At 63.5% G+C, this 15,354-nt stretch overlaps 3 protein-coding genes across 3 annotated transcripts; 2 read left to right on the forward strand and 1 right to left on the reverse strand.

Annotated features, from left to right (window-relative positions):
* Positions 1-86: 86 nt before the first annotated feature.
* Positions 87-4,106, reverse strand: EMIHUDRAFT_109564 (hypothetical protein; the record flags this gene model as incomplete). The annotated part of the gene is made up of 4 exons (XM_005790136.1): positions 87-152; positions 226-309; positions 762-2,388; positions 3,808-4,106. Coding segments are annotated over 4 exons (2,076 nt in total), but the record flags the coding sequence as incomplete, so codon positions are not given.
* Positions 4,107-4,882: 776 nt separating this feature from the next.
* On the forward strand, positions 4,883-5,344 carry EMIHUDRAFT_224998 (hypothetical protein; the record flags this gene model as incomplete). The annotated part of the gene is made up of 1 exon (XM_005790137.1): positions 4,883-5,344. The coding sequence occupies one exon, from the start codon at positions 4,883-4,885 to the stop codon at positions 5,342-5,344; it is 462 nt and encodes a 153-aa protein (XP_005790194.1).
* A 922-nt stretch (positions 5,345-6,266) lies between these two features.
* On the forward strand, positions 6,267-9,528 carry EMIHUDRAFT_466941 (putative endonuclease III; the record flags this gene model as incomplete). Its single annotated transcript, XM_005790138.1, has 5 exons — positions 6,267-6,888; positions 6,958-7,049; positions 8,293-8,901; positions 8,933-9,028; positions 9,067-9,528. The coding sequence occupies 5 exons, from the start codon at positions 6,267-6,269 to the stop codon at positions 9,526-9,528; spliced, it is 1,881 nt and encodes a 626-aa protein (XP_005790195.1).
* Between the last annotated feature and the right edge of the window lie 5,826 nt (positions 9,529-15,354).

Raw genomic sequence — 15,354 nt, forward strand, 5'->3', positions numbered from 1 at the left:
CTCGGCAGGGGCGCCGCCCACGGCATGGCCACCGCGATCCGGCGGGCAGAGCCACTCGCAAGGCAGAGGCCTGCCCAGCCGAGCACCTGGTTCCACGCGTCGACCACCAGCTCGAGCCGGGCCAGCTCGAGACGAGTGGCCGAAACCACAACCTGTGGGCGAGCGGGCGCCTCAGCACGGCAGGAGGCGGCAGGGGGAACACAGCCGATGTCTCTAGCGGCGCACGTCCTTCCGCTCGAGGCGGAACCAGCCCTTGAGCAGCCACCGCACGACACGCTCGAGGCCAAACATCGGCGATGATAGCACAGGCTACACGCTGACGCAGTGTTAGGGGAGTAGCAAAGGCCGGGCCCGGCCGTTTTCAGCGGAAGGGCGCCCCCGACAAGCAGCGGCCAAAAAGAGAAAGAGCATTGGTTTCTTTCTTTCTTTCTGGCTCCCATCCCTCCCTTGGGTTGTCCGTTTTCTTTCTTTCTTTCTTTCTGGCTGTGTGTCTTGTGAGCTTGTTTGTGTCTGTGTGTCGCTCGTGCGTGTCGTCGTCATCTGTCCCGCGTCCACCCATACCGCGTTGGTGTCCAGTCCGAGCCTGGCTGTTCTTCACCTACCTACCTACCTACCTGCTCAGTGCTCCAAGGGACTTAGTGAGTGAGTGAGTGTGTGTGTGTGTGTCACTCTCACTATCTGATAGAGTCACCTCGAGTTCGTCCGGTGGAGCACCGAAAGCCGGCGCCCCTCTCATCGCCAGCGTCAATAACGGTCGACACCCGGCTGAAGAGGCACTCCCCGGCGGCGGCGTTGATCCCGGCAACTCGGAGTATCGTGACATTGAACACGAACCGCTCGAGCTGCTGACCGGATGTCCAGCGCTCGCGACGCACAGCACGCGCCCACCGCTCGCACAGATGGCGACCCACGGCCGGCGATAGCTGTCTCGCCTCGTGCTGCTGGTAAAACCAGCGCTCCCGCCACCGGTTCGTGTGATGCAACAACATGTCGGCGAGCGTGTGGTGCTGCCAGGGGTCAGAGCTCAGGGCCGTCGGCTGGAGAGCCCTCGGGAGCGGCGTGCCAGCCTTCAACGAGCGAAGCACGTCGACACTGCTTCCGTCGCGCAGGGTGCCCTCGATCTCTTCCCAGCCATTCGTGTCGCCATTCTGTGTGTCGTACATATGCCACTCGGTGCGCACGTGCAAAAGCTGCAGCAGATGCTGAATCCTACCGCCGCCAGGAAGGTCGACCCGCATCACGTCCATCGCAAAGCCGCACAGGCAGCTCCAAAAGAGGACAAACGCGAAGGCGGAAGCGAGCTTGTCGACAAGTCGGCCGCACGCGCCGGGTGGCTGGGGAGGAGCAAGGCGGCCGCGGACAAGTGCGCAGCACTGCCCACGACGAGAGTCCACTTGAAGCGGCCTCGCACCGAGACGATCCAGGCAGGCCGCACGCAGCCGTGGCCAGGGCTGCCAGAACTCGGCGGGTATGAGGGGCAGGCAACCGACTGCCATGACCGCAGGGAAGAGGAGGAGGTCGTACAGCGCGGCGAGGCCGAGGTTGAACAGCAGGAAGAGAGGGACGAGCAGCAAGCGGGCTCGTGCCAGCCACGTGGCGCATGGCACGGCAAAGAGGCACAGCGGCCCGAGCAGCTCCAGTGCCAAGGCGAACGTCGTCATCAGGGCCGTGGCGAGGGGCCGCTGCAACAGCGGCCCCCGCGCCAGCCGGCCGAGCAGGGCGAGATTTGGCTCATCGCAGAGCGTGAGCGCAACTGCGTCGACTCCCAGCCCGCCGTCGCCCTCCCCGCCGCCTCCTGGCCACCAGTCCGGGCGCCAACCCATCAGCGCCCACTCGCCCCCGCGCACCTTGTTCCACCCGGCGTCAAAGTAAACCGCTGGGACAAAGGTAGCCAGGCCGGCCGACGCCCAGGAGAGCACCACTGCGTCTGCCGCACCCTGGGTCGGGGATGGCCGAGGCGCGGAAGAGGCCCTTCTCGAGCTGGTCCTCGCCGGCCCAAGCGTGGACGGCCCTGCGTCGCGATGCTGCAGCGTGTAGAGCTCGCCGCAGGGGAGGAGGCATGCCCACAGCAGCAGCGCGAGCAAAACCAGGTCGCCGCCGTTGTTGGCGACCGGCAGGCGATCGACGACGCTCACCTGCAGCCCCCAAACCACCACCGCGCTGGCTCGAGCATGCCAGCCCGCCGCCAGGCAGCACGCAGCGAGCACGTGCACGGCCGCGACTGTAAGCACAAAAGCGCGGCTGCCGTTCAGCATGTAGACCGAAAGCGATGGGGTTTGCAGCATGCTACGGGCCTCAGAACGCGGCGCCATCTCGTCCGTAAGCAAGCGGATGTCTTCGACGGTCACGCGCAGCAGCACGTCGAGGCCCACGAGCAAGCCCACGGCGCTGCGGAAGAGGGCAAGCGAGCGTGGGTCGATACCGAATGCTGCGCGAAGCCAGCGCCGTCGCTCGCCAGGTGAGCCATGCCCGATGAGAGGTTGAGATTCGTCGACGTCGAGGCGTGTCGCGCCCATTGGGGGCTCGATCGAGCGAGAGCTGCAATGCTGCAGGATTCGGTACTTCAGCTTGGTATAGTATCATCGTATTGTTCTCGAGGGGGTATCAAGGTATGCTCTAGGCCTCTGTGGGGACTTATCTCGGCTGGGTATCAAGGTATCATCGGCGGCCGCGCAGCGAAGCGACAATTCACACCTCGCGCGGCTGCAGCCGCACCGGCTGCGGCCGCGGGCCCGTCAAACGCGACGACGGCCGCCATTAGCGCCCTCCTCCCAGCGCATTGCTTAGTGGTGCGCTCGCCTCCCTCCTGCGCGACGCTCATTCGAGCGCGTTTGTCTGTCTTGGCGCGCGCGCAGCGCGCGAAGAGGTGTGAAGAGGGGGGTCGTGTCCGGTGTGAAGGGTAACCCACCAGGGTATCAGCCTATCCTCTAGGGGCCCAATGCGGGTCCTCTCAAGAGGGTATCAGGGTATAGCCCTGGGGTATGATCTGCAATATAATGATACTATACCAAGCTGAAGTACCGAATCCAGGGTTCCGGCTCCTACCCGGATAGGGGGTCTGACGCTGGCTGGCCCCTCCCAGATAGGTAGGTAGGTAGGTCTTGTTTGGCCCAAAAGGGCCCTGCAATAGGTAGGTACCAGCTTCTTTCATCTTTTTTCGCTTCGCTGCGCGGCCTGGGGATAGGTAGGTAGGTAGGGCGTTTTGGCGCGAGTCAGTGTGAACAGACCCCCTATCCGGGTAGGAGCCGGAACCCAGTCGGGCGAGGATCGCTTCGCGGATAGACGCAACACCAAAGCATGTAGCGTTTTTTGAGCAAGGGAACGGTTTGGAGCCCCTGCTGTCCGCCGCCTGCGGCGGCGCTGCGCGCCGCCAGCGCGCGCGCTGCGCGCGCGTTTTTAGGGGTGCAGCGGCGCTGCGCGCCGCCGTAGGGGCGCCTGCGGCGCCTGGCGCGCTGCGCGCGCGTTTTAGGGGTGCGGCGGCGCTGCGCGCCGCTTAGGGGTGCCTGCGGCACCCCTAGCGCGCGCTGCGCGCGCGCGTTAGGGGTGCGGGGAGCACCGAAAATTTCCCGTTTTTTGCTCAGGGGACAGGGGCAAGTAAGGTATGTGCCAGGTATGAACGTATCGGGGTATCTATTTCCATCTTCGGGGTAGGCAAGTAAATCCTGCTGTTGCGCCAGGTAGGCGTACCCTGGTACTAAAAGATACCTGTAGACGCATAGCTAGACGTATGCTGGTATGGGGAGTTGAGACGCACATATGGCAGTATGTTGCAGCTCGTCTCAAGTACACAGGTAGCGGCGGTCGCACCTGCAAGTATGGGTACGGGGATACCACTCCTTACGTGGTCCCGCAACCCGCCCAAGTACCCAGGTATCTCGGGGGGGCGCTCCAGTAAGTATCTGCAGTATCTGCAGTATCTGCAGTATCTGCAGTATCTGCAGTATCTGCAGTATCTGCAGTATCTGCAGTATCTGCAGTATCTGCAGTATCTGCAGTATCTGCAGTATCTGCAGTATCTGCAGTATCCGCGGTATCCGGGTTGTCTGTGGCAACAGGTGGGTGGGGTGTGGCGGCACCACCCTCGCAGCGAGGCTCAGCAACAGCATGGCACTCGCGTCCACTTGCCTCACCCTCGGCAGTGTGCCGCGGCGAGAGGGTCGGCGAGAGGGGGACCCTCCTGCTGGTTTTGCACGGACAATCGCTTGGCTCTTTGCCCCTACCAGGGCATATGCTGCACTCCAGTAAGAGTCAAGTGAGGAGCACCCAGCCTGTTTGATAGTTGTTGGTTTGGATCGCACATGAAGGCAGGAGAGCCCGCAACGCATCTATCTACCCGCTCCCCTCGCCAAGTTTTGCGTCGCTGGCCAATGCCTCTGGCAGTGCACATTCTGCTTTTGGCAGCTGTTCCACCGAGGCTGTGGGGTGCCGCACCCGCTGTTGTATAGCGCAATCGGCACCCACCCGTATCTGCAGTGTCTGCAGTATCTGCAGTATCTGCAGTATCCGCGTACAAGCGGCGAAGTCTGTGGTATTGAAGTATGCATGCTTCGCCATACTTCGACACTTGTGCCCCGTTTGTGCCGCGTCCCGTGCCCCCGAGTTCATTTTATAACTTCGACACTTGTATGTGGGAGGTATGGCAGTATTGTGCCGCCCCGGAGGACTGCTGCGAGGTTGGCGAGGAAAAGAAAGAAGACGGACCCCAGGGAGGGATGGGAGGACGGCACGCCGCCACCACACAGGGATTTTAAGGAGAGGGGTGTGGTGCGCTAGGCGTCGCCCACCCTTAGGTTGGCGAGGAGAAGCGATCTGAAGCAACCGCGACTTTCTTCTTCTTTTCGGCACCACCCCGCACACGCGGTTTCACATGGACGCTTCTCACATGGACGCTTCTTCGCTCTTCATCACCGCCGACTCGCGACCACTCTTCGGCGGCTGGTTCGCATCCACCGTGGGCGCCGCCGTCGCCGCATCCGTCCACCGGTTCAGACGCGGAAACCTCGTGTTTTACCTCGGCGCCTGCAACGGCGACGACCTCTCCTCTTTTCAGATATTTGAGGCCGCATGCAGGAAGCTGCCGCCGCTCGAGGTCCGGCACTTGCGTGTGAGTGCACCGGCAGTGGCGGACGACATGGCGCGGCTCGAGGACGAGGCTGCGCTGATCGTCCTCGCAGGGAGCGACGTGCGGCGCGGTTGGCAGGCGATGTGCTCCTGCGGATTGGACAGCGCAGTGCGTCGAGCCGTGGCGAGGGGTGCGGTGCTGCTGGGCGTGTCGGCGGGCGCGGTCCTGATGGGGTCGGTAGGGCACGAGGGCGGCGAGCCATTTGCGGCGCTTGGGCGCTAGATGCTGGACAGATTCTGAGGAGGACTGTGTACGAAGGTCGCAGTGTATTACTGCTAGCTGTACTTTCAGGCGCTCGGCGTGGCGCCCTTCCTGCTCGGCGCCCACGCCGGCGACGAAGATTGGCGCATGGCACGCCGCGCGCTGGCGAGCGCACAGGGCAGCCGAGGCAGCGGCGGCGGCGGAGGCAGCGGAGGCAGAGGCAGAGGTTGCGGTGGCAGCGGAGGCAGAGGCGGAGGCGGAGGCAGCGGCGATTTCGGCCAAGCTGTTGGTGTCGGCATCCTCGCGGGTGGCGCCGCGGCGCTGTCGCCCGACGGGACGGTGGAGCCGTTTCTCATGCCCCTCGTGCTGCTCTGCGGCGCGGCCGGCGAGATGCCTGGAGGGGAGGCACCTCCCCCCCCCCGCCCCCCAACAGCCGTCTCCCAGCAGTGTGCAACTAGTCGGGAGCTGCTGTTGTCGCGTCTCTCCTCGTAGGCCGCGCTGTCGCCGTGCCGAGTGATCCCTGTCGGCATGCGGCACTGCTCGCGGCCGGGCAAGGGGCGCGAGGTCGGACGTTGCGCAGCGCTTCGAGGCAGCCGAGAGACAGACAGAGAGCCGTGTCAGCGAGGAACTAGGCGAGTGGTGCCGTGAAGTTCTTACGGCTCTGTGCCGTTCCTTGAGTGTTGTAGGTATGTTGTGCAGTGTGAGCAGTGCTAGTGGGGTGTGAGTATTGTGTCACTAGTCTTTGTTTCTCAAATTGTTTTTGACCGCAGAAACGAGAAAGAAAGAAAAAACATAGCACAAGGGAAGGAAGATGGGAGGACGGCACGCCGCCACACCACAGGGATTTTAAGAGGAGTGTGGTGCTAGCCGTCGCCCCCTGGAAGAATTCTTTTGCTCTTCTTGACTGGAAGAAGTTCACCGACTCTCTCTCCGACAATCTCTCATGCGTGCCTTCGCCACTCTCGCGTGGGCTGCTCTCGCGTCCGCTCTCACGTGGGTTCCCAACACCGCGAGGCCGGCACTCCACAAGCGGTGGATCGCGACGCCTGTTGCCGTCGAAATTGACGACATGATGGGCGAGCGTGAGTGCTTCAAGGACGACGAGTGCGAGCTGGAGCGCTGGATGTTTGGCGGCGACGGCTCTCCGCCGTCGGCTGCTGAGACGGCGCCGCCGACTGAAGAGGAGCAGGCACGGCTGGCAAGGCTCCGGGAGGACGGGCGAACCGCGGTGCGGGCGCGAGAGGAGCGGCGGACGGCGCTGAGGAGGGCCGCGCCGCCGCGGATGCTGACGGTCAGGACTCCTCTGGAGGCAGGACTCGCACTCACGCAGCCCACACAGGCTGAGGCCGAGGCGATGGGGGTGCGCGACTGGCCACCGACCATCATCACGCAGGGCGGGCGTGGCGCCTTCGACGCCGACGTCGAGGACGGCTCGCTTCGCTACGTCCTGGAAGGCTCGGGCACGGTGCAGCGCGACACCACCGGCGAGCCGCTCGCCGTGTCGCCAAACACGCTCGTCCGGGTGGTGGGCGAGGGTGGCGCCCTGCGCTGGCAGCTCGACGAAGGTGGACGCTTCGTCGCCACTCTCGCAAGTCTTCCACGGACGCCTCAATGAACCTTCAACCTTCCTCTAGGCGTGGACGAGCTCGTCCTGCTTACGCCCGAATACAAGGGCCCGCCTCTCCTGCCGGTCGCGGGCGCGTTCCTCGCTGCCTGCGCCGCGCTGGTCGTCGCCGCCGGCGCCGGAGGCTGAACTCATGAGATACGTCGTTGTATGGATTCTCGCGACCCACTCTCCGCAGCGACGCCAGCGCGCGCCTTTGAATTCTTTTTGTGTGCTGCGAGGCAAGCCCTTGAGCCTTGTGTTGTAACATTTTAAGCATTACGGCAGAAGACAAGGGCAAGGCAGACCCGGAGACTGGAGGGAGCCGGAGCAGAAGGCATTTACCGGCGAGCTAGGGGGCGTGATATGGCCCCGTACTCGTAGCTGTACTGTAGAGAGCCGGAACCCCGATTTGGGGCTTTTTACCACCCAAGACAGCTTGGAGAGCTCCCGGTGACGCAACATTTCGTAACGATCGTCGCTATTGGCCATCTGCCTCCTGCAGCCTCTGTTGGGGCGGAATGCGCGGGGTTTTCGGCGCGATGCCTCCGGCTAGTACACGGTACTGCTCTGCCGCAAACTCTCCTGCGCTCGCGTGACGTGTGGGGCGCACGCACTGCGCTCGAAAGTTGCGATTTGGCAATAGGCGCTCGAGCCGGCGCGCAGTGGAGGGGGCGCCGCGCAGGGGGATCGGGGGGGGGTGCGAGAGGGGGCGTGGGTCGGGCGCGCACCGGCCGGCTCCGGGAGCGGCCGTCACGTCGAAGAGGGGACCTGGTGCTGCTCGAATGACGACGCATGCCGCTCTCCTGCTCTGCTGCGCCGCCGATAGCCCCTCTTCCGAGCCGGCGCGTGGCGGCGAGCCGCGGCCAGTATCGCTGGTGCGGTGGAGGCGGCAGCTTGCATCGGCCGGCAGCGGGTGCGGCCATCACGTCGATGAGGGGGGGGTGTCGGCGACTCGTGTGGCTCGAGGCCTACGCTGCGCCGCCCAAGCCCTACTGCCGATCCAGCGCCTGGCGTTTGGGGCGAGCCGCGGTCGTCGTCGCTGATGGTATATGGCGGCGGCGGCGGCGGCTCGCCCTTCCCTCCGGCCGCAATTCCGATCCCGCCGCGCTCGCGGGAGGTGGCGCGCCCACCGCGGCACGGCCGTGGCTGCGCATACACCTTACGCCCTTTCTCCTCAACGGCTATCCGTGCTTGCTGTGCCCCTGCGTGGTGTGTTTCAAGTTCTTACAACCCAAGGTGATAGAGGGCAAAAAGATGGATTGCGCTCTTGCCGATCCGCACCTACCTAGGCTCTTGGGTGGCGCGACCCAGCTCTTCACAACAAACCTGGTTGGCGCCTCCTCCGCCTCCTCCCGTTGCCCAGAGCCACAGGATGCGCGCCAGCCGCAGCATCACCCCAGCTTGCGCCGTGCTCTCCACGGCAGCGGCCTCCGTCCAGCCACTGGCCCTCTCGCCGCTCGCGCCTGCTGCGCCAGCCGCCCGCGCCATGGCGACTGCGGCGGTGCAGACGGACGCGCATAAGAAGAAGAGATCGTCCAAATCGCGAGCAGCGGCGCCGCTCACGGCCGAAGAGCCCGCCAAACAGCCCGGCGCGCCATCATCCACGACCGAGCAGAAGAAGCGAGGCCGGCGCGCCTCAGCCTCGACAGCTGCGGCCGCCTCGCCCAAGCGCAGCAAGGCGACCGACGTGCGGCTTGAGCCGCCCGCGAACTGGCGGGCGACGTGGGAGCTCATCGTTGAGCTCCGCGCCGACCGCACCGCGGTGGTGGACAGCATGGGCACGGAGGCCATCGCGGGCGAGAGCACAAAGGAGGAGCGCGACTTCGACGCCCTCGTCTCACTGATGCTCTCGTCGCAGACCAAAGACACGGTCAACGCGGCGACGATGAAGAAGCTGCGCGCTCACGGCCTCTCGCCGCGCCGGCTGCTGGAGACACGCCCGGCGAGGGGCTGGACGACACTTCCACGGCCTGTGCGCGACATGCCCGCGCCACGCCCTGTAGGACACGCCCGACGAGAGGCTGGACGAGCTAATCTACGCGTGCGGCTTCCACAACAACAAGGCGACTACTCCGGCCCTCGAGGCGAGCACGCGACCGGTGAGCGGCCCCTCTTCACGGCGTGGGGGTGTGAGCAGGTCAAGTATCTCAAGGCGACCTCGCGCATCCTGCTGGAGCAGCACGGCGGCCGCGTGCCCGACACGATGGATGGGCTGCTCGCACTGCCAGGCGTGGGGCCGAAGATGGCGCTCATCCTGCTGCGGGTCGCATTTGGCAAGGTCGAGGGCATCTCTGTCGACACGCACGTCCACCGCATCTGCAATCAGCTGGGGTGGGCGGGGCCGGGCGGCACGAAGACGCCCGAGCAGACGCGGCGCGCCATCGAGGCGTGGATGCCCGCCGACATCTGGGCGGAGGTGAACCTCGTCCTCGTGGGTCTGGGGCAGGAGGTGCAGACGGAGAAGTCCAAGCTGCTGCGCAAGTGCCTCGCCTGCTCCGACCCGGCAGCGGCGCTGCGGCTCGCCTCGGTGTGCGGCGTCAAGGTCGAGCCCGAGGCGAAGAAGGCGGGGCTCGTGTTGCCGCCCGGCCTCGCCCTCTGACGCCACTCTCAGATAAGATAGCCGGGAGAGGTTTTGGTTAGGTGCACGTGGAGTCTGGTTCCGTCCTGCGTCCCCACTAACGGTGTCCATCGCATGTACAAAGACTCCAGCACCGTCTGTGTACAAAGAACCCATAGCCATACACACAAAAAAAAAGACGCGCGGCACGCGGCACGCGGGCCGGGGGAGGCACCTCCACCTGTTCTCGGTGACTGTTCTTTTTTTTACGCCCATCTCTGATCTCCCTGAAGAGGTGCACTTGGAGCCTTGGAGGTGCCACGTGTTTATTTATTTTTGAGGACGCGAGACTGGAGGCGGCGATGAGTTTTTAACACATCTTTTGAGCTTTTTGAGCGCAAGTGTGCACATGCACATGCACATGCATTGCTACCACTGTGCGGTTCACCACAGGCAGAGCTCAGTTGAGGAGTTGACTCTACTGCTCTTTGCCTCCACGCCTGCCCCTGCGCAGCGGCGCCCCGCTAATCAGATCGAATCCGTCCCCGGCCACCCCAAGCCGCCCTCGTGCCGACCCCGGCCGCGCGGACCCTGGCCGAGAAGGCCGAGCGGAGCCGGGTCGCGAGAAGACGGGGTCTGGATGCGAGTACTGCTGAGGGGACGGTGCGGCCCGAATGGGTCTCTGCTGGCAGCGGCTGTTGGCGTGGAGCGCCAGCATTTGTTGCGCGAGCACGTACGCCTGGACCTGCTGCTCTGGCCACCTATCCGCGCTCTCGGTGATCATTATCCCGGGGGTCGACGGCGGGCGCGAAGACTCGCAAGTGGGCGTCTGGCAGCTGCCGCATGACGAGAGCGATGCGTCCCGCTCGCGGCGCCTCTGCACAAGCCTCTCGCTCCTCGCGGAGACCGCGGAAACAGATGGCTCGCGTGCGGAGTCCAGCGCCTGTCCCGTGCCCGGACTGGCATCTGCGGGCGGCTCAGCCTCGCTCTGGCGGTCGACACGCGGAGGGGGAGCCCGAGCTGCCTCCTCTGCGCGAGGCGCCTCCTCCATGACCAGAATGTCCGCCGTCCCACCCGTGACGCCCTCAGTGGCATTCCGTTCCACGGCCGCACAGCGCTGCCGCTCCTCGAACTCGCGCCGGTACCGCTCAAACTTCCCTTCGCGAGGAGGCGCCGTCTCCCTATGCTTAGCGTCCTCCCGGGGCGCCCCGTGGCCTTGCGCGGCCATATCACACCGCCCTTTGCCCCTCAGCGCGCGGCCATCGTGTCGGTCCCGGCGGTTCACATCGGTTGAGGGGCTATCTGTGGAGGATACAGCTTCTCTCGCCGTCTGCGCCGTCGGCTCCCCACCGAGCGAATGGTCGCCTGGTGCGGGTGCGGCCTCGCTCGGCGCAGCTTGAGCAGCGCGGTCCAGCTCCAGCCCTTTCGCCCACTCCAGGACCCGCTGCGCATCGGGCCGCCGATCCAAATCGAGCTGAAGCATCGCACTGACCAGCCCAACCAGCCCCGCCGAGTAGGTTGGGGGTAGCGGTGCGAACTTCCCACGTGCAATCAGGTCCGACACCTCGCGCACGCTGCGCCCGAAGAAGGGCAGCGACAACGCGGCGAGTTCGTAGAGGAGCACGCCGAGCGACCACACGTCCGCACCCTCTGTGTACGGCCGTGAGCCCACAATCTCGGGAGCTAGGTAGGCAGGCGTGCCACAAAAGGTTTGCAAGTAGACGGTGTCGTTCGATCTGGCCCGCGAGACGCCGAGGTCGCAGATCTTGGCTCGGATGGCACCGATGGGGACAGAGCGGTACGTCTCGCCGGAGCTGCCCAGGATTGGTGTCCTAGAGGTTCTCAAGGGGAAATCCTTTTTTCGAGGATTAGTGTGACGCGATCCATGTTCACGTCTCGCAGATTCGTTTCTCGCGACGCGATGATCGTGTACGTGTTTTCTGGCATCCCTCCCTCTCTCTCCACCGTGCACCGACCGCTGCGACAAATCCGCTGCGAGCGAGCGATTTTGCGCGTTTTGCGCGATTTTGCGCAATTTATTTGGGAGCTCCCTACGTAGGCCCTCCAAGAGGCTTTCGGTGTCATATATTCCAAGATATGCTAGAATATGCTCTGGAATGTACTCGAGTAGTTAGTTGTAGATGGATGATGGTCCAGCTTGATCCTTAAAAGAATAAGGTACCTTGCTGAATATTTTTTACAGCCCAACGTCCTGTGTGATCTTGTGATCTGTAAGGGTCCGCCCGCAGGCGCATTTTGTATACCGAGGCGGTGCCCCGGTGCCGAACGCTGTCGGACCTTAAGACAGCCATTGTAGATCCCTTGGGCTTGGCGCTTGGGCGAGGGTGGTGGTGGGGGGGGGGGGGGGTCTGGCGGCGGAGCAACCACCTCCTCCCGGCGTGCCGGGAGGCAGGATGTCATCCCCCGTGATCCAGACCGCCCCGTCGGAGGTAGACCGTTCGTCTCCTAGCCAATCAGCCTTAAGCGAGCGGTCTGGCCGTCCATGGCTGGCCGTTGGAATGGCCGAGTTTGGTGTGGACTTGCGTCCTCGCATCGATCTGGTTGGTTATACAAGTAAGTAGCGTTACTGTATGAAATAACAGAACACCCACCACATGAGCCACATCCTGTGTCGTTTAGATAGACGCGAGGCGCGGCCGCAGGTGCGGCCCGATGGGGAGGAGTGGGGCGGACTACGGGATCGGCTTCTTACGCAGCCCTTGCTCGCAGCGAGCCCCCTCCAACCCACCCCCGCGCTAGGTCTCGGGCGGCGAAGGCGTCACTCCCGACGAACCCGGGAACCCTGTCCGGGAACTACGCGAGTAGCCGGGGCCGTCGGAGAAGGGGCCGTGCACTGACGGTCGGCCGTCAGAAAACACGCCTGCGTGGATCACGTCACCGACGCCAATCCTCGCTACCCAACGCGGCCAAATGATATCCACCTCGAGAACCTCGAGAGAGAGATACAGACTAATAGAGAAAGAGACGCAGGGTCGCCCCCCTTTTCTCCACTTGTACTTTAATGATGTGTGTTGAGTGTGGAGAAGTTTTTGCGGCTTACCTTCCCTTCCCTCTTGGGGTAGAATCCCCCCTCCCGCGCAGAGAACAGAGCCAGAACCACGATATCGTATAGAATATTGTGACGGGATTTTGTGAGTAGATGAACGCACTAGACAAAGCTGACCCCAGACAACGTTGGGAGCGGCCATAACAGGTGTTATTGGCTGTATGACTGGCTGCTCATAACACCTCATAACACCTCATAACACCTCCATCGCATGCACATGTCACATGGACATGGACATGCACAACATGAACATGAACATGTCCATGACATGTGCATGTTGTGCATGTTCCAGTAGAGCCAGAGGCCTTGTTGTCACTTGACCTGCGAGTCTCCGACTTCAAGAAGATTCCGGCTTCAACTTATCAACTATGTGCTGTCGACGGAGGACGAGCACACGTACGACTCCACTGAGCTCTGAGATCAGAAGTTAAAAACGGGAAGGAAATTGCGTGAATCTGGGAGGGTCGGGGAGTGACGGGAGAGGGGGGTTCTCTTGCGATTGAGCAATCTGAAGCCATCGCTCAGCGCAGGAGGCAGGTTGATGTTATTCAATTTAACTTGAGGGCAAAATAGAAAATATTTGGCGATCGATACCGAACCTCGCGCGCGCGAAGCGAAAATTCCAGCGGTGAGCAGTTCGGCGTGGCCTCTCGGGCCATAACACCGTGGACCCGGGACGGCTCTCTCATAGCAAAAAAATGATATTCTTATCTTTTTGCCCCCCTCCGAGACTAGGGACAGAACCACACCAGTATCTGACCAGCGGGACTGCGCCTCGCCCCCACTTGCCCTGACTGTGCAGGATAGCGTGCCCCGATAACGGCGACACTTAGCGAGGGTCACTGCGCAAGGAGGGGCTGCGAAGCACTTGGAGCACTTGAAGCCTTTTAGCCCCCCGCTACCCGGTTGCACTCGTGCGACGTAGCGGGGGGCCACGACTACGTTTACGAAAACATAAGTAGTCCCGCGAGGTGTGAATTGGCCGCCCCAGTAGCCCCCTTTCCAATTGCCTGATTTTGCGGCGCGTCCCAGAGCGTCCAAACTTGTTTGGGCGCGAACCGTATCTCGCAACGGATCTCGCCGGCCTCACCGGCCCCCACCGGCCCTCTTTGCTTTGACCGACGCCCGTCCGCTCGACTGGCCGATGAAGAGCGACCCGTACGACGCGCACTTGTCGCCCTCCCTCCTCGCCACATGACGGCCGCCCCCCGACACCGACAGTCGCGCTCCGCACGCCTTCGAGGTCAGCTGCGGCCGAGCGACGACCGGCTCGCCTCCGATCGCTGGGCGCGGTCACTCTCCGGCCCATCACCCACCTGCCGATCACCTGTCCGCCTCGCCGCGCGCGGGCCGCTCGCCTGCTCGCCACCGCCGCCGCGCGTCCCCGCGCCGCCACGCTTCCATGCACCTGACCGCGCTCGAGCTGCGCAGACGGCGCGCTCTGGCAGACAGAGCAGCGGCCGCCCAGGCAGTCGCTGCTCCGCCCCGTCCGAATCCGTCCGCCCGCGCGTGCTGCTGCCGCCGCCGCCGCCGCTCCACCCGGTGCCCGTGTGTCGTGAGAGCTGCTTTGTGTATGTGTGTATGTCTATGTGGACAGCGACACTTATGTCACACTTGAGCCTCTATCTATGATTGAGACCCGCCGGAGGCTGGTTACTGATTTCTTTTTTGTCCTCTCGGGGGAATGTTCTCTCGGCGCCCATGGCCTTCTGAGGTTTCGTACTGATGACGTCCTTCTTGGCACTTCGGGCGTCGGTGTGTATGTCCCTCGGTAATGTGCTACGGGTATGAGCCGCTGGTCAACACTACCACTCGGCCATCATCTACGGCTCTCTCATAGCAGCCCATAACATTTACCAAGCTGCAGAAACGAGCTTTTAGTGCTTATGAGCATAAGCACTGGATTCTCATGCGCGCGGAGCGCGCCGGTGCTCTACCCGGACACGCGCGGAGCGCGCTAGCTGGACACCGCCGCACGCGCGGAGCGCGCTAGCTAGACACACACGCGCGGAGCGCGCTGGCTAGATACCGCGCGGAGCGCGCTGGCACCTATGTGCGCGGAGCGCACCACGGTAGAGTCTAGACACATGAAGACAGTCTGTTGCAGTCAGTTGTGGCCACGCGGCATCGGCCTGACGTCGTAGCACTCGGCTGGCAGACGCTGTGTCTCTGCCTTCTTCCGCGTCATGACCAGACCCCGCTGCAGCGAAGCTCCAATGCCGCCCCTCTGTGCACGTGACCTGTCGTTGTGGTGAAAGCGGTCTTCCCAGTTGAGCCCGCCCCAGTTCTCGAGCGCACGGTTGATGAAGGGCACGGCGACGGGATGGTACGGCTGGGGCGCGTTCCACGCGATCACAGCCTCCTCAGTTGCAGTGACCCAGTTGCCCTGGCGGTCGCAGCGGTCCCACACACCGCCCATGCCCTCCACAACAGCCTCACACATTGACTTTGTAGCCATGTGCGTCCAGAGGTAGAGGTAGTTTTTGCAGCAAGAGTAGAAGCGGGCGTCGGTGAATACAGTTTTCATGATGACGGTGCTGCTGGTCGCGCGGTTCCAGGATTGAAAGCCTGGCCGAGGTGCCCACTCGGTGAGCAGCTTAGACAGCATGACGAACTCTCTCCAGACAACACTAAATGCCGGCATGTCGTCGACAGCTCCTGGATCAGCGCCACCGCCGCCGCCGTCGCCGTCGGTAGCAGGGCTGGGAGCAGCGGGGCCAGCAGCAGGGCTGGCAGCGGCGGGGGCGACATCATACGTCTGCCCCGGGTCGTAGTTGTCATCGTCAAACTGGCCGAGGGAA

The sequence above is a fragment of the Emiliania huxleyi genome (genome assembly GCF_000372725.1).
Source record: "Emiliania huxleyi CCMP1516 chromosome Unknown EMIHUscaffold_121, whole genome shotgun sequence".
NCBI classification, from domain to species: domain Eukaryota; phylum Haptophyta; order Isochrysidales; family Noelaerhabdaceae; genus Emiliania; species Emiliania huxleyi.